This window comes from Mytilus trossulus, chromosome 3, assembly GCF_036588685.1.
Source record: "Mytilus trossulus isolate FHL-02 chromosome 3, PNRI_Mtr1.1.1.hap1, whole genome shotgun sequence".
NCBI classification, from domain to species: domain Eukaryota; kingdom Metazoa; phylum Mollusca; class Bivalvia; order Mytilida; family Mytilidae; genus Mytilus; species Mytilus trossulus.
Genome location: NC_086375.1, coordinates 11,317,179 through 11,340,229, shown reverse-complemented (window position 1 = coordinate 11,340,229; position 23,051 = coordinate 11,317,179). Strand labels below are relative to the sequence as shown.

Sequence of the window (23,051 nt, the reverse complement as noted above, 5' to 3'; positions counted from 1 at the left end):
GTATTGAACACAGTGCTAGTTGATACGCGGGCTACTTGTGTTTCATAGCTTCATGTTTAGTTGATTGTTGTTTTATGAACGATTGGATGTATTGCATATACTTTAACGAAACAGAAACCCGACGTCATTAATAACAAAATAGAAACCTAATGGGCTTGGTTTGTACTTCTGTTTTTTTTTCTTCTATAGTACAAATCAACAGGTACGAAAAATCACACAACTTCAATTTTCAATAAGACTAGTTTGTTTTATTGCATCTTTTAGGCAAAATTTTTGTAATACATTTTAATAATTCACTTGTTACTAAATAGATGTTAAACTCATTATTCCCTACTAATAGTCAAGTCGTCTAGACGCTTATTCTAATTGTCCTGCCAAAAAAAATAAATCTCGTTTTATGTATTGACAATATTGTGTTTCTTTTCATTCGATTAAACAGCATGTTTGCAAATTACCAACATTATTAATTCACTGTTGTTTTCATTTTAACATAATTGTAAAAAAAAAGTAAGAAGAACAAATATCACCAACAAATCTTCACGGCTGCAGTTGTAATTTTTTATTGTAAAGTATAATTGAAAAAAACAACAAAATGTAATTACTTTTTCGCATATATATCATAATAAGAACATGCCTTCTTGACCACGGATATTTTCCGCTATATACAAGAGTTTAAACAGCGTAAAAAATCCTTGATATCATCTTGACAGATTCAGTCTACATAGCCACCAACGTGTAACTGTGGTCTCTTTTAGTATTGCGGCGAAAATGTAATGCAGGTATGTCAAAAAGAAAAGAAAATGACAATGAATCGATATATGAGTGCACCTAAGGAAATTAATCTAAGCAATGAGTAGGAAATTTGGAAAGCCATTGAAACTGGACAAAAACATATAGTGTAAAGGCAAGAAGCCCTGAAACAGGTCACAAGCAGGCTCTTCTTTTCTAAGTCGAGAATAACACACTTCCAACATAATGTATCAGATTTAACATCCCGACTGCAGAGAGAATCTCTGTGTACTGCAATACATCTCACATCACAATAGCAAGAGGAGACCCATTTGATGTTGGTTTGATTGTCGGGTGGAACAATTCCCATTGATAACATGCGTATGCATTTGATTAAGCAATTGATGTGCATTCGAAGCAATTTATTCAACTGCAGATATGAATACTCTCTAACTATTGAAGTATGTGACATTATTTCTCCTGTATCTGGCATTCATAGCTAGCCATATGTTATATATATAATTATAGTGTTCGATAGACGACGATGAAGCTATTTTTGTTACTAATTATTTAGTTATCTATTCATTTCTTTTGTTTCATTTTAATCAAGAGTTTTTGATATTGGATATGTCTGTTTATTTTTCTATGAAATTTGAAATCTTAATTAGCATACAAAAAAGGCAGTAATAGTTCAGTATGCTATATATCATGAAATAATTTGCCAATTATATATGGTTACCGATAAATAATGATTTTTCTCTATCTCGAACACTTATATATTAGGATGAATTCATCTTTACCAATTCCTATTGCCTTACAATGACTTTATGCTCGCCATATATATGTCATCTTCAAATTCTTACTTTAACATTATATTTTCTGAAGAAGAAGAAAAATTCTTACAACCTAAAAATAGAGATGGAATGGTTTACTTTCCAGAGAACTTTCAAGTAGGGTGTGTATTTCTTTTGTGATATTTTATATCGCCGTTATTGATTATTTTTTCAACCACTAAAATTATATGATAAATTCATTTTTTCTAATTCCTTTTGCCTTACACTCTATGCTCGCCTCATCAATGTCATCTTCAACATCTTACTATATGATTATGTTTTCTGAATAAAAAACATAATACGCCTTAGTTCTTTTTTACCTTTTTAATAATGTATACTAGTATTGACTAAAACTCTCCCGTAAATTGTCTGAAAAATGACCATGTGGTGATAGAATTACACTCTGCGGGAAACCAAATCCCTGCTTTGAGAGTAACAACAGAAAGAAGATTTGTGATATAAAACTTATTAATTATTAAGACGATACAAAACACTAATCAATCAAACAAATAAATTATTAATGTTTTGCTGTTTTGCGTAGTATAATTATTGATCCCTAGTTTCATCGGCATTCAGATTGATCCAAATGAGAATTACGGTATATCTATTGGAATATTGAGATATTATTGCATTGAGAAACATGGCATCACATGGCGAGGTGGTCATAGCAGTGGTGTTAATTCTATCACACCAGGGTAAGTCGATTTAAATTTATTTATTAAATAAAAGAAAAACTGACATGCTTATTAAAGGATTTCATCCAAAAGACGGTGTAGGTGCTTCAGCATAGGTTTATTTTACTCGGGATTTTACTTCTTTCATTTTGATAGATTTTCAGGTGACACAATTAATTGTTTTTGTTAAATCGAGATTTTATTCGACGCTTCACTTTCCTATGGAAGACATGGATTTTACCGCTGCCTCTAGTATGAAACGATATGTATAAATATATATATATATATCCTCTCATGATAGTTGTATTTTCAAGTTTAAAACGCGTGGCGTGTTGAGTTCACTAGTAAATCAAATTGATGTCGAATTTTACAAGCAATTGGTTTGTGTTCATAACTTTATGTCAAAGCGGGCTATGTCCTTATTGTCTCTACCTCCGTGTGTATCGTGACCACCTAAAAAACTTCATTTAAAAAGCAGATACAGAGTTTATAAATAACATTGAGAGTTTATCATTTAATTAAAGGGACTGGAACAAACTGTGCCCCTCTACTTGCTGACTTGTTTCTTTATTATTATGAGGCTGACTTCATGCAGGAACTTCTTAGGAAGAAAGATAAGAAGTTAGCAATATCCTTTAACTCTACTTTCCGCTATATAGATGACGTTCTTTCACTAAACAATTCAAAATTTGGTGACTATGTGGATCGCATCTATCCCATCGAATTGGAGATAAAGGATACTACAGATACAGTTAAGTCGGCTTCATATCTTGACTTACATCTAGAAATTGACAATGAGGGTCGGTTGAAGACAAAACTTTACGACAAAAGAGATGATTTCAGCTTTCCAATTGTGAACTTTCCATTTCTAAGTAGCAACATTCCAGCAGCACCTGCATACGGGGTATATATCTCCCAATTGATACGATATTCCCGTGCTTGCATTTCCTATCATGATTTTCTTGATAGAGGGTTACTGCTCACAAGGAAGCTATTAAACCAAGAGTTCCAAAAAGTGAAGTTGAAATCATCCCTTCGTAAATTTTACGGACGCCATCACGAGTTGGTTGACCGTTATGGAATAACCGTTTCACAAATGATATCGGATATGTTCCTTACGTCGTAACTACAATCCCCTTTCCTTTCATGAATTTGACCTACCGAATTAGACTATTTACCGGATTTGTAATCACTTAAGCAACACGACGGGTGCCGCATGTGGAGCAGGATCTGCTTACCCTTCCGGAGCACCTGAGATCACCCCTAGTGTTTGGTGGGGTTCGTGTTGTTTATTCTTTAGTTTTCTATGTTGTGTCATGTGTACTATTGTTTTTCTGTTTGTCTTTTTCATTTTTAGCCATGGCATTGTCAGTTTGTTTTAGATTTACGAGTTTGACTGTCCCTTTGGTGTCTTTCGTCCCTCTTTTATAATGTGCTACGGACAACTATGTGCACAGATTAGTGAATATATATAATTCTAACTGTAAACTGTGCAATTGTTATGACAAAACTTTCGTAATGAACAACCATACAGGAAAGAGACTTATTTGACCAATTTCAAATATTAAACAATTTTCAAGTATGAAAGAATTAAGGGAAACATGTTTAAAAGCGATAATGTATCTAATCATGTATTTATCTTTTAATTCAAATGAAGTTACAACCACATGAATCATTACTCAATAATCATCTAGTTTTTTAAGATATGGTTATACCAAAAACAACAAAATTGACATATGAAGATCCTAATGTAAATTAAGTTATATATAGCGGTTCTAGATCATAACAAGTTTTTCAAATACATCTTTCTAATATTTCATTCTTTTCGTTTGTTGGTTAAGCTGCAGTCGCATGGTTCCTTCGGTACATTCAAAAAATAACTTGTAAAATGAGCAAAGGGAAAAACAACAGTTAACAAATAAAGGCAACATACCGCTGATCAAAAGTCAAAAATCGATTGAGAGAAAGCAATTGAGAGTTACAAACTAAAACCTAGGGAAACACATCAACTATTAGGGGGAAACAACTAAACAACAGAACACTGAAGTGCAACGAAAAACAAACAACAATGCAACATACATAGGAACGAACTATTAGATAACAACTGCTTTATTCTTGACTTAGTAGTTGATATTTTAAGAAGAAAAAAAATGGTGGTAACCTGGTTGTGTGGTTAGCCACACCACCGCGCTTTATGGCAATATCGCTAAAATGAAAACTTTACATGACGGGAAGAGAGTACAAATAAATGCAAGAATACTAAAGAAAGAGATATACATGAATGAATAATATAATAGTCGTTTCGACATAGAAAACTTATGACTGACAAACACGAATCCTAAAAAAGAACCGGCGATGCTCTCTTGACATTTGATTTTGTTAGGTCTTTGTTGATTTTTGTTTGTCTCAAACTTTCGAAGAGCGTTATACTACTGTAGCTTTTATTTATATACACTTCACTTGAATTAAGTTGGAGCTCAGCATTTTTGTTGATTTTTGTTAAGCAAAGATTATACACCTTTAATCAAAAATAAATGGCTGCTTTATGGAATATAAGTAAAAGGTTATCAAAGGTACCAGGATTATAATTTATTACGCCACACGCGCGTTTCGTCTACATAAGACTCATCAGTGACGCTCATATCAAAATATTATAAAGCAAAATAAGTACAAAGTTGAAGAGCATTGAGGAGTAAAGAAAATTCGTTGGCTACATGTTATTCATAAAAGTATCCATTGATTTTTCGATTTTATGATATTCAATAAGCAAGCAAGCAAACAAACAAACACATTCATTAATGAATGAATAAATTGTCATTAATGAATGGATAAATTGAAGTAAGCTATTTGGTCAATCATTAAATAATAAAGATTTACTAAATAGAATTTTATATTAAATATCAATACTTAGGAGCGAGGGGAATTACGTATTTCTCTGCTTCAACAGATATACAAAGATGATTTGATTATTTGTCATTTCCCTTTTTTGTTTCATTGTTTGACTATTTTTTTATTCTGAAATATGTCTATTGTTCTTGTATGGTAAAGTTTTTTTGTTGTTGCTCATTTCGTTTTATTTTTTTTGTTTTTGGTATTTTTGATGGATTGTTTTTATATGTCGCTGTTTTCCACATGTATACAAAGGGTTAAAAAGCATTAATGGAAAACGCATTTTTAATAGCAACATTGTGTTTTATATGGTCATAAAACCTTTTATGATTGCATTTTCTAAGTGCATTAACACTTCTACTGATTAACTTCTATGGCCAGAGATAGTAGAATTAACCATTAACACTTGAGACATACACTGTCTCCCTAATTACGTTCATATGTTCTATGCAGGTTCTCCAAATTGCTTTGACGTACTTCATAAGCCTTTGCGTAATAACGGAAGCTTTTTGGTTCTAGAACGTGATAGCAATCGATTTACTATAAGATATTTGACATTTTTGTCGTGTTTGAAGAAGGTAGATATTGATTTATAATCATTCTTACACAATATATTATTTTTCTTTGATCCAAAACAATAATACTTTTTCATCTTGTTTTCAATTTGATCCTTTACTGACGCGCGCAGAATTTAGTCTGAGTGTGATTCAACTGAATTATTCCTTTATGATCCATACTTAAATTATCCTAGGGGTATAAAACATATCGGTATAATGATTTTATATTGAGGGTTATTTAACAAAACCAAATGCCACTAGAGAAAAAGAGTGGCTTGTTTCCTTCTGACTAGACACATAAGCCATTGACCAGGGAGCAATTTGCAATAATACACTTTTGTACATTGCTTAATATCCAATTAAACAAGGTTTTTTCACTTTACAAGAATAGGTGATATAATTGCAATGTTAGAACGTACGTAACATAATTACAGTCTATATTAGTCTGCTTTGTGCTTCCCTTTACACAACAGACTTAATGTGTTCATGTTTTACGTGCAAATATAATACCAGTATTAACCTTGTTTGTTGTTTGAACTTCTCTTTAAAAATTCCAATGAAAATGAAATAAAGGATACAGACAATCTTCTTTAGTATTTATAAACGATTTGGGTTTTTTGGAGCGCTTGCCTGTTTCAAAAGATGATGTAAATAGCAGGTCTTTGGTAGTCTCTTATAAATTTATTATTTTTTGGTGTTACGTAGACCTAGCCAAAAACGCATATACACTCTTGAATTGTTGAAGATAAGTTGCTGACCTTAAGATATCGTACTTTATTTGGCATTTTAAACTTTTTTTGATTCGAGCGTCACTGATGAGTCTTTAGCAGAAGAAACGCGCGTCTGGCGTATATACTTAATTTAGTCCTGGTATCTATGATGAGTTTATTTGGTTGTTTTTATGTCTGTTTGATTTGTTGTATCTTTGATGTAAACCATTATCTGCCTGAATAGTTATCAAAGGTACCAGGATTATGATTTAGTACGCCAGACGTGCGTTTCGTCTATATAAGACTCATCAGTGACGCTCATATCAAAATATTTATAAAACCAAACAAGTACAAAGTTGAAGAGCATTGAGGATCTTAATTTCAAAAAGTTGTGCCAAATACGGCTAAGGTAATCTATGCCTGGGATAGGAAAATCCTTAGTTTTTCGAAAAATTCAAGTTTTGTAAACAGGAAATTAAAAAAAATGACCACATTATTGATATTCATGTCAACACCGAAGTGTTGACTACTAAATCATATTAAAGTCTGATGAATTTTAGATTTCTAGATATCCTTTGGTTATTTATTTGTTTGAGTTTTGTATCTTGGAGGTATACCATCACCATCATTTAGTCATATCAAAATATGATGGAATACTTGAATTCTTGATGTCTATATATCCTTGGGTTCTTTGTTTGTTGGATTTGCTGCATCTTGAACGTATACAAATATCTGATTTCATATCTACGGTTGAAATGTCCTTCTTTTTTTCTGTGGACAATCGAGGTATATTATAGACATCAAGACGAGACTTCTTGTTAAACTGTCTAAAATCAACACATATTCTTAGACTCAAAGATATCAATTGATGAGAAAGGATGGGATTTCTGTATAATTCCTGTTTCCAATAATTGGTGTAAGTTGGATCGAACTTCTTCAAACATTGAAGTTTGTATTCGGCAGCAGTTTTGGTTAAACGTTCTATCATCCTTAAGTTCTATTTTATGTTGTACAAGTGTAGAATGTTCCATATCTGAGTCGCCTTTCGAAAATATATCGGTGTAATCAAGAATAATCTGTTTTCCTTTTTCAAGTTCCTGAGTTGTTAAGAAAGCAGTGCTGACTTTAACTTGTTTTAAACGAGGCTCAGTATATATCCATATATGCCTTGAATCATATCAAAGTCTGATGAAATAATTGACCATTGGATGTCCTTTGGTATCGTTTGGTTCCGTATATCACATTTTCTTTTATTCGTATCGGGATCTGCATTATGCTTTTCTTTGCGTAGAAGAGAATCTCTGACGAGAGAATTTATTTTGATCTATTTAGTTTTCATTCTTGGTGGGATTTAAAAATGGAAATCACAATCTTAAATGTTACATTCTATTAAATACGTCAAAGGCAGGGGAAACAATTGTGGAAATTTATTAGAGCTTTAGTATATTTTTTCCGCCTCAACATTAGCTTGAAGGTCTTGAACATATTTAACCACAGCAAGATTACGTCAGTATGACCTACTCAATCAGTCTTTATAATATTGTACAACCGCTTCAAATCTCATGACAAGGAGCAAAGAAATAGTACATGCTATTCAGTCATTCCCGTCATTGTATTTATCCTGAAAAATTACATTGCATAAATGTATAAATTGTATTTAAAAGCTTAACTATTATATACAATACATGATGTTTCAACGTTTACAACGTTTACCAAGGCGACAGTGAAATAAATATTACATTTATGAATAAAAAAAGATGTCAAGTAAAAGTCAATAACATTGAAACCCAACGACGCTAAAAGGTCAATATACGGTCCCCAACAATACAATAGACCATGTTCCTATCATATACCAAGCTCTTAATAAAAGAATTGATTACATTCAACAGAGCAGAGACTATTAGTGATATGCCATTAACAAAACCGTACTTAACTCTATGATAAAGGTTAACTAGACAATAAAACCAGGGAATTGATATAAAAAAATATGTAGTAATTCTGGATTTATAACACGTATTCGGCATTGCGAAAATATCTTGCTAAAGAGGAGCGTAGTTTGACTGTCAAGCACAGGCACTTGTTTCTGCCAATGTGGGGTTTACTATCCATACCAGTACAAAAAAAAAGGTATGGATAGTAAACCCCACATTGACAGAAACAAGTGTTTTTTTGTACTGGTATGGATAGTAAACCCCACATTGACATAAACAAGTGCCTGTGCTGTCAAGGGTGTATAAATTCTCAAAAACTAAAGAAAAAGTTATTTAAAACTAGTTCTGTAACTAGCTTTATCATATACTTAGACTTAAAAAACATATGATGTTTACTGTATGATAAAAACATTAAATTAACGTAAACTCCATATTTTTTCGAATTGGTGCTTAGCGGGCTGATATGAAAAGTTTATCACATGCCTGTCCGTAACGTTATCGCATGGCATTCCGGTGGTACTCGTCAAATTCCAGAAAATACACCTCAATGCTGCCAGCTTTCAGTGAACAACAATACAAAGTAGTGTACAAAACACAAATATTTGATACTGAAAAGTATATTGTTTAAAATAATAAAAAGCTGAAAAACAAAACAAAAATATTAAATAAATGATTTTTTTGCTGGGTCAAAAGTTTGAAATATAATTTAGAAAGTTACTTTAAAAAAAGATGACTTTTCCAGACAATATATTGTTGATTTATTTTTTTTGTCGATTCGTCCATAATTTTTTCTTCTCTGTTGAGGTATCTGATGAGAAATATTTCATATCGAATGTACTAAATCTGGGGTCCGACGTCCGTGGACTTTTCAATCTTTGAACTTCTATGTTGGAACAACGTAAAAGGATCAATATATTAATCTGTTATTTTTCTCCGTTGTTGAAGTATATGATAAAAAGATCATAACATGTCATTTTTCATATCGCATGTATTATCAGCTCTCGGTCAATATCAGCCCTCGAGCCATGCGGCTCTTGGGCAGATATTGAACCTAGGGCAGATAATACATGCGATATGAAATATGACATGTAATAATCTGATAATGACAGTTGTTTATAGTTTATAGTTTTGTTTTATTAACAAAATTGTCAGCAACCCACACAGACATACTAGTTTAATGCGACATTAATTGGGATCCAGCATTCAAAACTGTGTAAACATACCGGTACATCATAGACATACGATACATGATACAATATAAGTTTGCTCATTGAAGAATGGGGTACGGTGATTTATATAGTTATCTTCCTCCACTTCCTTTTGTTGCTGGTGAATAATTGAAGATTATGACTGCAGTTTGAATGATGGATAAGTTATTTGTTATTGTCTTTCCTTCTCAGCTCACTAGTGACATTTCAACTTTTTCGCAAATCACAACATATTTGAAAACATTAATCAGATACAATTTTGAGTTCTGGGGTCGGTTTGACTTTTGAATCACATGACGGGTGGTGAACATGTAGCAGAAGATGCTTATAAATAAGGAATCACTGAAGCGTGACCAGAGCGGGTCCCCTCTTATGCATCCAGGTGGCCCCCACTTCTGTATCCGCCACTGCTTACCTTGTCAAAGCACCTAACTAAAGAACTTAGTTTGTACTATAATCAAAACCTCAATTAAGATTGTTATCCGTCCTACGCGTATCTGAATTTACCCTTGAATTATGATATATTAATATGAAATCGGTGTACTTTCTTTTTAATTGACTGTCAGATGTTGAAATTCATCATTGTAGTCAGTGTAAAAAATATATTATGATTAATTGATGCTTCAAAGCTCTAGACTGCGTCACTACGGTGCCAATACATGGAAACTTCTTAATTCTTTTTTGCTTTTATATTTAATATGCCTTCAAATGCAATGCGTCAGTCCGATCAATGTCAGGGGAGCGATTAAACTAAGGCTCTTGAGAGCTCCTAGTATATCGCATTCGTCATGTTGTTGCAGGGCTGACATCTAATTGAACAATACTCGATGTTTTTAAAACGTGACGGGATTTAAACGTCTATTTCAGTGTGGTTCCTGGCTACTTACATCGCTAAATTGCGTCAGTTTCTCTACTTGTATCGAATTTTTATTCTATGAAACTTTCCAATATCTAATGTTTATTAATTTCTTTCCAAGCAATAAATAAACAGACCACGCCATTCAACAAAATAATTTGTGTAACTTATGACATTTTAAATTTGATATTACAATGTTCTTTAATAGCTTGACAAACATATTATTGACAAAACGACAATAGTTTGATTTCACTTTTAAACATTTTACTTTTCAGAGGTTTAAATGTTAAACTGATGCCATATCTGATTATAATCTGTAAAGGATATTTAACATTTTAAAAGTTTTTTTGAAATATTATAGTATGCTATGATAACACAAATAACCTCGACAATAAACAGAATGATTAAAGTCTGCTTCGGGATATCCAATCAAATTTCAATCAACGTCTATCACAAACTTTCCAATTATAAATGATACTGTAATTTTAGCATAATAGTGAAATTGTAATATTATACAAATAATACTCCGTTCCATTATCCCACGTTAAATGATAATTCTGAAAATACGGTTACAGTTTAGTTTTATGTTAGAATTAATTCTGCAAATTTTATTGTCTGTGTTTTGGTGGGGAAAGATTAATTGTTATTTTATTCACCATTAGAAGAAGTGGAATTTCTGGAATTCTAATTTCTAGAACATCCTCATAGGATACAACAAAAGCCAAACAAATACAAAACAAACAAACTTCATTAGAAACAATGAAAGTGAAATACGAGAAAAACAGTAATGACAAAAACATAAAGATATGGATCAGTACAATCCGGACCGATAGCACTGAAGAGTATAAGCAAACTAAAATAATTGTAAAACAACATTTAACACAACCGATGAATATCGAGATTTGATTATTCTAGACAACCCGTCCAAATAACCTTTATTCTGTAATGATTGAGTATCGGTGCATAAAAAAAGCATGAAATGCTATTGTAACTGAATTCAATATACAGCATGATGGCTATGCGTTATGAATCATTGTTGAAGGCCATACGGTGACCTATAGTTGTTTATTCCTATTTCATTTGGTCTGAATAGTTGCTCATTTTGGCACTCATGCCACAGCTTCTTTTATATATGAAGACTGATTGCTGTATTCTTAACGTCCAGTGACAATTATTTCATGCATATCCATGATGAGAAACCATTATGCATCGCAGCACGATTTGAACTCCCTATGTTTGATAGGGCCAAAAGTTGAAATCATCTCTTCGTAAATTTTACGGAGCCATCACGAGTTGGTTAACCGTTATAGAATTACCGTTTCACAAATGATATCGGATATGTTCCTTACGTCGTAACTACAATCCCCTTCCCTTTCATGAATGTGATATACCGAAAAAGACTATTTACCGGACTTGTTATCTCATAAGCAACACGACGGGTGAAACATGTAGAACAGGATCTGCTTACCCTTCCGGAGCACCTGAGATCACCACTAATTTTTGGTGGGGTTCGTGTTGTTTATTCTTTAGTTTTTTATGTTGTGTCATGTGTGCTATTGTTTGTCTCTTTGTTCTTTTCATTTTTAGCCTTTCAGCCATTGGTTACCTTAAATTTACGCTGTGTTTTTTTTTTAATTTGAGTAAAAATGTAGATGAATAAGACATTGAATTCAGTACCACTAAAAATTAGGCAAAATAATGGAGGAGCCGGAAAAATGTAGAGTTATTTTCAAAGAAACCAGAATAATTATCATTTGGAGATGAACAAATTATAAGATATTTATATAATCAATTAATGATTTTTAATAAAAAGCAATATTTTGTCTTGCAGTTTTGATGAAACCTACTGAAGTGGAAAAGGAAAACAAAGCAGTAAGTCATTCATATGGTATTTGTTTTACAGCGGATTCCAAAGAGTATGTTGCTAAAGGTAATATCTTAGGTTATCTTACATGCTTGCTAACTGAACCGCGAAGTCATTGTAAGGTGAGGTACACTTAGTACCCTCCTTTCGGAGTAGCCTAGTCCCAAAGACAGATAGATAGGTTATATGTCGGAGTAGTCTACTCTTAAAGCAGGGTAGTTTACCTAACCTAACAATGACTTCACGGTTCAGCTAGCAAGCAAGCTAACCAAAGATATTACCAGTAGCTACATACTCATTGAAATCGGCTGTGATAATTTTTCGAACTCCTATCTATAGTGCAACCAAACTCGGTCGATTTGTTAAGAAATGTCATCAATAATTTGTTCGGTTTTTTAAGCTTCTTAACGTAAATTAGTCTGGGATTGCTCTGACGTCTTTCATGTTGCTGTGGCTGCGTGGAATGTCCATGTTTTCTAGTATATTCCAGAAATTCCGAAAAGGAGACGTATATTTAACTATTTTGTTTTTGCATTTATTGAGTTGTTGGGTTTCTAACACAATGATGTGAGCTATTGAAAATTATAGATAAACTTGTATCGCAGATTTGGTAACATTTGCTTTACTTTTTTCCCCTTTTTTTTAATTTAGTAATTTAGTGTTGCTTGCTATATTTGGTTATTAATACAATTAAATGTCCTTAACTAAAAATGTGAGAAATATTCAAGTCTGCATTATTTATTATCTCCGCTTTAACTAAAGGTGTCAAACTTGGAAAAGGAACTGGAATCACAAAAGCCAACAATAACAAAATCCTCAGAAAACAGTGAGGACAATGGCGATGGAGAATGGGGGAATGCAGCAAAAGGAATAGACGTCGGAAATGTGATTAGAGATGTCTTATTGACGCTTAGAGACCATCCAGAAATCGTCAGAAAGTTAATAGCTGGTATGTGAAATATTCATTTATAGCTGGTTTGTGAATTGGGTATGAGAGTCAGAATGCGAATAGCTGTTATGTGAATTATCTATGATTTGCTAAAAAACTTGAGTTTTGTGTAGTGGCATGAATTAATAGCTGGTATATAAACTGATTGTGTATCGGTAGAACAACATCGGCTCATATTTGTATTGTAAATTTATTTTTAGAAAGTTTAATAGTTAGTATGAAAATGAATTGTCAGAAGGCGAATATCTGGTATGAAAACTATATGAATTGTCAGAAAGCTAAAAGCTAATACGTAGGTCCTAATCTAATAGCTGGTGTGTGAATTGTGTATAAGTGTAAGAAGCTTAAAGCTGATATGTAAATTGTATGTGAATTGTTCAAGAGCTAATAGCTAGTATGTGAACTATCCAAGAGCTAGTAGCTAGTGTTTGAATTGTCCAAGAGCTAATAGCTGGTATGTGAACTATCCAAGAGCTAGTAGCTAGTGTTTGAATTGTCCAAGAGCTAATAGCTGGTATGTGAACTATCCAAGAGCTAGTAGCTAGTGTTTGAATTGTCCAAGAGCTAATAGCTGGTATGTGAACTATCCAAGAGCTAGTAGCTAGTGTTTGAATTGTCCAAGAGCTAATAGCTGGTATGTGAACTATCCAAGAGCTAGTAGCTAGTGTTTGAATTGTCCAAGAGCTAATAGTTGGTATGTGAACTATCCAAGAGCTAGTAGCTAGTGTTTGAATTGTCCAAGAGCTTATAGCTGGTATGTAAACTATCCAAGAGCTAGTTGCTAGTGTTTGAATTGTCCAAGAGCTAATAGCTGGTATGTGAACTGTTTATGAGTGTCAGAAAGCTAATAGCTTGGTATGTGAATAGTTGATGAATAATCAGAAAACTAATAACTGGTATGTGAATTGTAAATGAACTATCAGAAAGCTTTATCTGATATGCGAATTGGGTATAAGTCTCAGAAAGCGAAAAGCTCTTAATATCTATGAACTGCCAAAAATAAAAGCTTGTTTTTGAGCTGTTTTTGGCTGGTAACAGAAAGCTAATAGCTGTTATGTGAATTGAAAATGAATGTAAAAGGACTATACTCGTAGTTGGTATATTAACTGATTGTGCGTTGGCAGAAAGATATGGGCTCGTATGTGTATATGAGTTTTTAAAAAGGTAATAGCTTGTGTTAAATCTGCATATGTAAAGGTATATAGAAAGGCAATAGCTGGTATGGTAATTGAATATAAATTGCCAGAATCTAATAACCGGTATTTGAATTGTGTAAGTGTCAGGAGCGAATAGCTGTTATGTGAATTGTATATGAATTGCCCGAGAGCTAATACAGCTGTTATGTGAATTGTATCATATGAATTGTCCGAGAGCTAATATGTGAATTGCCAGAAAGCTAATAGTTGTTATGAGAATTGCCAGAAAGCGATAGCTGGTATTTGAATTGTATTGGAGTTGTCATATCGTAATGTAAGCTATTGTTGTAGTGCTCATGTTTGGTTAACATTATTTAATTTATTTTTTAGACGAGGAAAGGAACCTAGCAGAACAGGTTTTGTCATCTGAACACGATACAGTATTATCTGATAAGGATGATATTGTTCTTCCACGAGACTTTCAGTTACCTCCGCCACAACTTCAACAGGTAACTATTTTCAAGTAGTATAGTTACATTTATCAATCAGTTGGTGTCATATTTTTCAGGAAGAGGGAGTCAACTTACCATCATGATTAATTCTAAAACTAACCAAATTTTGATATTTTTTGCACTTAGTTTTTTCACATTCAACAAATGCGATTTAAAAGTTACAAATTAAAATTCGCTAGACCCTTACTGATCCTTATTGCACAGAGACTGGATATCGCAATTCTGAATATCAAGTAGGGTTGAGTGTTGAGTACTATCGCTGTTCACGTGTATTCAAAATATTGAAAAAAAGTAACAAATAGCCTGAATTTGATAAATATGTCACGTTTAAGCAAGAACACCAGTGTAACTGAGTATACACAAATATCATCGCAAAACAAATCATAACAATGCATCTCGTATGACATTGAACTGATCTTCGTTTCTAAACTAAATTCCCTGGAAGCAAGTTGAATCCTGTTTTCATCTTTTATGTTTAGTTAAAGAAGAAAAACAAGAATTACTGAAAATTTATAAACCCATGAAATTTCAAAAGGAAATTCCAATTGTTTGGAATATTACACAATTAACCGCCTGCAGTTATGTCCATAGACAGCTGAATGCCTTGTAAAGACCGTAATTTGAGACGCACAAGAACTGGTAAAATTCACAATAAAAGTGAAAAACACGGTTAACATGAAAATGTTATGTTATGTTAGAAAATAAAATGGTTTAATTAGGTCTACAATCGATAAGTGTTATACACAAGTTGTACGGAGTCAGCTGTGCGCTTCAGTACGAACATTAGAAAGGAAAAATAAACGATTCGAAGACAGCCAATCAAAAATCAAGTAGGAAAGACAACACCACGGGTCTAATTTTCTGCCGCAAAGAAACGATGTTCGTAAAATATTATAGCAGAAGTCAGAGAAAAAAACCTTTACCTACGCATAGATAGTAATTTTCATCACTTGAAATACATGACCAAAATGCCACCTTATATTATTAGTTACATAGTGTGTAAGTGACCTAATATGATTTACTGACCCTGTATATATCATATTAGGTCACTAGCACACTATGTATTAACGAATTTATCTTACCGACTATCTTTATTTGTTGAATTTAGACTAAAGTTGTCTTATTTGCTATCAGAACACATCTTCTTAAAGTGTTCAAGTGTTCAATTTTAAGAACCTTCTTCAATTGATCTGCACTAAACAACTAATGTAAACGATAAATATTTATTATCAACAATATTAAACAGAACTCTAATAGTTTTAAATAATCAAACAGTGCCCAAGTTATAAATCCACAACTAACCGTGTATTGAAATAAGCCCCGCCTCCCTACTAACCTAATATTGAATATACACGGTCTCCACGAGGTCGCTTTTAACCAATCATATTCCTAGAAATGTATAGGAGGTACTAAGAGTTATTGCCTTAAATGAAAACGGAAACTAAGTTTCAATAATAGAAATGTTCAACAGAAACTATATTCTACAAATAAGTAAAGATGAACAAATTGTCAATTGACCTCTGAGAAGAGTGGTTGTCCTTGAGAGATATTTATTTCTCTCTCGTTTGTTTACGCCCGTCAAAATTTTGAAGGGACGTTTTATGGTATACAAATGTCCGGCGTCCGTCTGTCCTTCCGTCTGTCCGTCTGCCTGTACAGCGTAAACATGTCGCACCGTAACTTTAGAACGACTAATCCAAATTTCATGAAACTAAATAGTTTTCCCTCAGTATGATGGTCAAACAATCTGTATAATTTTTAGTGAAAATAAGATTAAAACTTTATGAGTTACGGGATTTGTAACTAAAACAGGGGTGTGGTTTTTCTTCACGTGTCGCGCCGTATCTCAAAAACGATTTATGATGATTGCTTAAAACTTTACACACTCCTTAGTTATATTAATCTTAATATCTGTATAATTTTTGGTGATGATTCAAAATTTTGTTTTAGAAATATTGATTTTCTGTAAAAAAAAAAAAAAGGGGGGGGGGGGGGGCTTTCATATGTCACGCTGTATCTCAAAAACAATTTATGATTATTGCTTAAGACTTTACACACTTCTAAGTTATATTTATCTTAAAATCTGTATACTTTTTGTGATGATTTTAATTTTGAAATTTTCATTTAGAGTTATTATTGAGTTTTTTGTTAAAAAAAGGTGTGTTTTCACATGTCACGCTGTATCTCAGAAACTATTTATGAATATTGCACACACGACGATGGACGTATCATGCGCTCATGGCGCAGCCGTTTATTCAGTTTTTGCACAAACTATAATAGACCGAGAGAAATTGTTGTATAGTGAAATGGTCAAACACCAATCGTAATAAAGGGGGGAAATAATTATTAGATTTTGATTGACTGACGTTATAAGCAGTACAGTATGAGTTTCCCGGTGAAATGTATTATAAGACTCTTAAAAGTTTTCTCTTTAACAATTAATCATTACAAATATAGAATTCACTTTTATACAATAAACATGCCACCTCCTTGGTGTATTACCACGTAAATATCTCATATATTATTCCCCAGACATATGAATTACCAAGAAAGTTATCATTAGGCATATGATTAAACGCATTATTGGATATATCGTCTTGTTTAATCGAATGGACGCTAGTATCACAGTACATATTTGACGCCTCCGGGTGCGGGAGTTTCTCGCTGCATTGAAGACCCATTGGTGGCCTTCGGTTGTTGTCTGCTCTATGGTGGTGATGTTGTCTCATTGACACATTCCCCATTTCCATTCTCAATTTTATAAGTATTTTGAGAAATATTAAACTGGAAATGCACGTCTGCTTTGTAGATTACTTTCAGTGTTCCCAACCCTGCGATTAAAGTCATGTTCATCAATTTACTATCCAAGTTCACCATGCCTTTCCAAGGTCAAAAACTTTTACATCGTATATACGCATCCCTGACTTTCAAATATTTAGTTTTGAGCTTTCATGGTGAAAGACGATTTTGAAAACGATTATTCGAACGCACAAAATTTATACAGTGTTGTAAAGATTTTCCTCTACTGTCATGGATTTCAGCAGCATATACACTTAAATTCATATAAAGATATAGAAGGCGTGGAATAAGTGCCAAGGAGACAACTCTCCACCCATGTCACACTTTGTAAAAGTAAACAATTAAATATATAAAAAAGAAGATGTGGTATGATTGCCAATGAGACAACTGTCCACAAGAGACCAAAATGACACGGACATTAACAACTATAGGTCACCGTACGGCCTTCAACAATGAGCAAAGTCCATACCGCATAGTCAGCTATAAAAGGCCCCGATATATGCATGTCCCCCTCCTTTAAAGTTAACAATACCTTACAGTAAAGGTTATACATCTATGGTGTGTGTTCTATTGACAGTTATTGTCCATTCGTTTGATCTGGTTTGTCATTTGATTAGGGACTTTGTCATTTGATTAGGGACTTTGTCATTTGATTAGGGACTTTGTCATTTGATTTTGACATTTGTTTAGGGACTTTGCGATTGGATATTCCTCGGAGTTCTGTTTTTTGTGATTTTACTTTTTCCTTGTTTCATTTGTAGGCTCCAAAGAGGGTTGTAAAAAAGATGGGATCATACAATGGTAAGATAATTATTTCCTTAACATCATGTAAACAGTAACTGAAATTTACTAAAAATTACAAACATAATCCATTTGAAAATATTTGGTATACTAGTATCTCTAGCAAATCAATAAGTCGCCCAGTTATAAACAATAACCATCATCCAAGGAAATTATGATAAAAAACGCCATACTTTAAATCTTAAAGTCTTAAGTTTCTTCATTCATTCATTCAATCAAATAATTGCACAATGGATCGTAGTTTGCTTAAAGTCCAGTGATGAATATTTCATGCATGTTTACCAGATACAGACTATTTAAGGGAACATCTTTGTATAGCTGCTTCTCTTTGTTTATTACATTAAATTTCTGGAGAGCTGCGTGGGATATAAATCGAACTGGTGCAAATGAATATCAATAGATATGTGAACACATTTCCATACCTGCCAACTTTTCAAAATGCTCATTAGATTTTTACGTGCAAGATGGCTCATATAGTCCTTCAAAACCTTCAAGGAGGCCTTCAAATATATTTAAGAGTAATTTTTTGGCTTCTTTATACTTTTTCAAGCCTACAGCCATTTAAAATTTATTGTTTTGTTTAAAAATGTTGACAAAATTTCTCTTTCAAAATTTCCATTTGGTAGCCTCCATGGAAGAATTCCCCCGCAAATAGTGACAGTTGGCAGGTATACATTTCAGGTTGAAAAGATCTCTATTCAAAGTCTGTTATACTATGAATGTTAGAAAATTGAGTTGATTTGATTTGGAAATTGAATCCTTCAAAACACACTAAAAATTCAACATTTAATGCGTATTTGAATGTTTCAAAATGACTGAAAGTCTTATTTACTTTTACACGTATACTACACTATAGCATAACGTAGACTTCTAATCGATGCAGCTTTAAATTTGAGAATGGAAATGGGGAATGTGTCAAAGAGACAACAACCCGACCATAGAGCAGACAACAGCACAAGGTCACCAACAGGTCTGTTAAGCTTAAGAATATTTGTTTTCTTAGGCAACTAGAAATTCGATTTCTGTTCTGTTTTGCGAACAAGGAAGGAAACATTCACAAAAATATATGAAAAAAATTTCAAATCATCAATGACAGTTTACATACGAAGGAAAAGTCAATTTTGGACTTATTTTGTGTCTTTTATGCTTTGCATTTCTCTTTATATATGATATTTATATTTACCGATCACAGAAATGAACAAAAGACAGAAGGAGAACCCAGAAGAGACTATAGATATGACATTTCCCGTAGAAGGTGGATCGTTTGATGCTGATGATAGTATTAACCAGGATTCAGATGAAATGAAACTGATTAAAGATATTGATGACACGGAACAGCTTAAGGAGGGTGGTTCAAATCAAATCACATACTCTGATCTGAAAAGAAGCCACGACTCCTCAGTGAGTAATATCCCTTGTATTTCACACAGCTCTTCAATATTCCTGCTATTCAATATTTCTCTCCAATGTTCCATCTATTTGATAGAGCTCTTCAGTGTTCCTTTATATTTGATAGATCTCTTCCCTGATACTCTTCAATATTCCTTAATATGTTCCATAAAGCTTTTGGCTATCCTTTCTTTCCCATAAAACTCCAACATTTTTTCTATTCTATAGTGCTCTCCATTATTCCTTCTATTCCACAGAGCTCTCCATTATTCCTTCTATTCCATAGAGCTCTCCATTATTCCTTCTATTCCATAGAGCTCTCCATTCTTCCTTCTATTCAATAGAGCTCTCCATTATTCCTTCTATTCAATAGAGCTCTCCATTGTTCCTTCTATTCCATAGAACTTTCCATTATTCCTTCTATTCCACAGAGCTCTCCATTATTCCTTCTATTCCATAGAGCTCTCCATTATTCCTTCTATTCAATAGAGCTCTCCATTATTCCTTCTATTCAATAGAGCTCTCCATAATTCCTTCTATTCCATAGAGCTCTCCATTATTCCTTCTATTCCATAGAGTTCTCCATTATTCCTTCTATTCCATAGAGCTCTCCATTATTCCTCCTATTCCATAGAGCTCTCCATTATTCCTTCTATTCCATAGAGCTCTCCATTATTCCTTCTATTCCATATAGCTCTCCATTATTCCTTCTATTCCATAGACTTCTCCATTATTCCTTCTATTCCATAGAGCTCTCCATTATTCCTTCTATTCCATAGAGCTCTCCATTATTCCTTCTATTCCACAGAGCTCTCCATTATTCCTTCTATTCCATAGAGCTCTCCACTATTCCTTCTATTCAATAGAGCTCTCCATTATTCCTTCTATTCAATAGAGCTCTCCATTATTCCTTCTATTCCACAGAGCTCTCCATTATTCCTTCTATTCCATAGAGCTCTCCATTATTCCTTCTATTCCATAGAGCTCTCCATTATTCCTTCTATTTCATAGAGCTCTCCATTATTCCTTCCATTCAATAGGTTTATTCTATATCCCTCATATTTAATCGAGTTCTTTTTCAATTTTCAAGCTACTGCATACACTTCTAAAGCTTTAGTAAATAATGAAAATAATAGACTGCTGAAATTTAAAATCTTCTAACAATTCATTTTGATATTTTAACAGAAAGAGGAAGAAGACTCAAAATCAGATGAAAGCAATGCCTCTGAAGAATTGACTAAAGCAGAATACTGGAAGGCTTACAAAAATAATGGAAATCAGAGACACAAACCAAGACAGCACACATCTCGTCATTGGAAGGAACACAAAGAAATAAATTCCGATGAAAATTCAGACAAAGTTTCAAACGAAGCTGAGGTCTGGAAAAAACATAAAGCAAACAACCAGAATCAAAAGAACGACCAGAGTAAGGGTGATTTCTGGAAGAACTATGGTAAACAAAAGGACAGTGGAAGTAATTCAGAATCACAAGATGACAAAGATAATGTAGATAGTCCAGAACTTGGTGATACTGACAGCAATGATAGATCTTCTAAAGACAAAACATCAAGTAGCAGATCGTCTGACAGCAAAGCCAGTGATGAAAACGAGGTATACTGAAAATTTTATTATTTGAAAAAAGAGAAAAATTTGACTTTCCTCATTAAAATGTTTTCATCTCTTTTGTGCTTAGAAGATGTCTCTACACTTTGTTTCCAAACATTTAGCTAGAAAGATCAAATGACATTTTTTCACCCTGACAGTGCTCACAAATATTGTCTTACAATAAACAATAAAAGAGGGATGAAAGATACCAAAGGGACAGTCAAACTCATAAATCTAAAATAAACTGACAACGCCATGGCTAAAAATGAAAAAAAAGACAAACAGACAAGCAATAGTACACAATATAGAAAACTAAAGAATAAACAACACAAACCCCATCAAAAACTAGGGGTGATCTCAGGTGCTCTGGAAGGGTAGGTATGAGATTTTGACCCTTCCTATTGCACAAAGTAAAGGAATGGAGAACAAGCAACAATTAATGTGAACAACGTCTCAAAGTATATTCTTATAATATTTTATAATCCACAAATCAACTATTGGTGGTCCAGTTTTACATAATTATAAAAAAATAAGAAGATGGGGTATAATTGCCAATTAGACAACTTTCCAACAGAGATGAAATAGTGTAGAAGCTACCACACTACCAATGAAAATCAATTCATACGAAAAATCTCACACACCAATTTATGTATGAACTTAAAAATTAAATAAATAAAAAAAAGGAAAAAAAAACTACTGAATTAAAGGCCTTGACATTGGACAAGTACACTGATATAAAACTGTAAAATTCCACTGAAATCTTCCAGTTAGTTAGTGCATACTGTAAAGTAGCATTATATGTTAATATTTTCATAAAATTAAGCCAACATCAGCATCCTGTGAGTTCATTGCATTTATAATATCTCTTCCCTGACTTAATTTTTCATTTTTTAACAGAATGAGCTGTACAAGTTGACAAAGGAAGAGAAGCACAGATCTGTAATGTGAAAGTGAAAAAAGACAAACACCATGGATTCACATACCATTAGATTCACATATCATGTTTTACATATGCCAAAGAACTAGTATCATGGAATTCAGGATATCATTTAACATAGAAGATGACAAACCTCACTACTTCAAGAAAATACATAAATTCTGAACAATATAAATTGTGTATTATGATCTATTATAGTTTTGTTCAACATAAAAAAACAACCCTGATTTTCCAAACTTTGTGATGCAATCATCTAGTGCTGATATAATCCTTGCACTTGTCACTTTTATAAATAAAACTACAATAATAAATCAATTTGACCCTTTTTTCAAGTCTGTCAATTTCCTCAACATGCATGACATTCAAGCTAAATTTCTTGACACAATTCCCCAGTATTGTACCATAAGCGTTTAATATTGTAAGTGATATAACTATAAATGGATCTTTTTCATGCAATGAACCAATTAATGGTGTTGAGCATCCCAAAGGGGAAATAACTCTGTAATTATTAACAATTAAACAAAGAATTTTCCATGTCAAAGTATGTAATTCCTTGCACTAACCAGTTTTTCATCCAATATAGTGTTAAAATAGTATATGAAAAGGGAAGGATTGGATCTTTACCATGCAATATATCAATTATGGTGATTGACATCCCAAAGGGGACATAAC

At 33.0% G+C, this 23,051-nt stretch overlaps 1 protein-coding gene across 1 annotated transcript; it reads left to right on the top strand.

Annotated features, from left to right (window-relative positions):
• The first annotated feature begins 2,143 nt into the window (after positions 1–2,143).
• Positions 2,144–22,694, top strand: LOC134710158 (17S U2 SnRNP complex component HTATSF1-like). Its single transcript, XM_063570374.1, has 8 exons — positions 2,144–2,257; positions 12,219–12,259; positions 13,014–13,200; positions 14,727–14,845; positions 18,409–18,448; positions 19,641–19,849; positions 21,023–21,448; positions 22,340–22,694. The coding sequence occupies exons 1-8, from the start codon at positions 2,203–2,205 to the stop codon at positions 22,388–22,390; spliced, it is 1,128 nt and encodes a 375-aa protein (XP_063426444.1). The 5' UTR covers positions 2,144–2,202; the 3' UTR covers positions 22,391–22,694.
• The last annotated feature ends 357 nt before the right edge of the window (positions 22,695–23,051 follow it).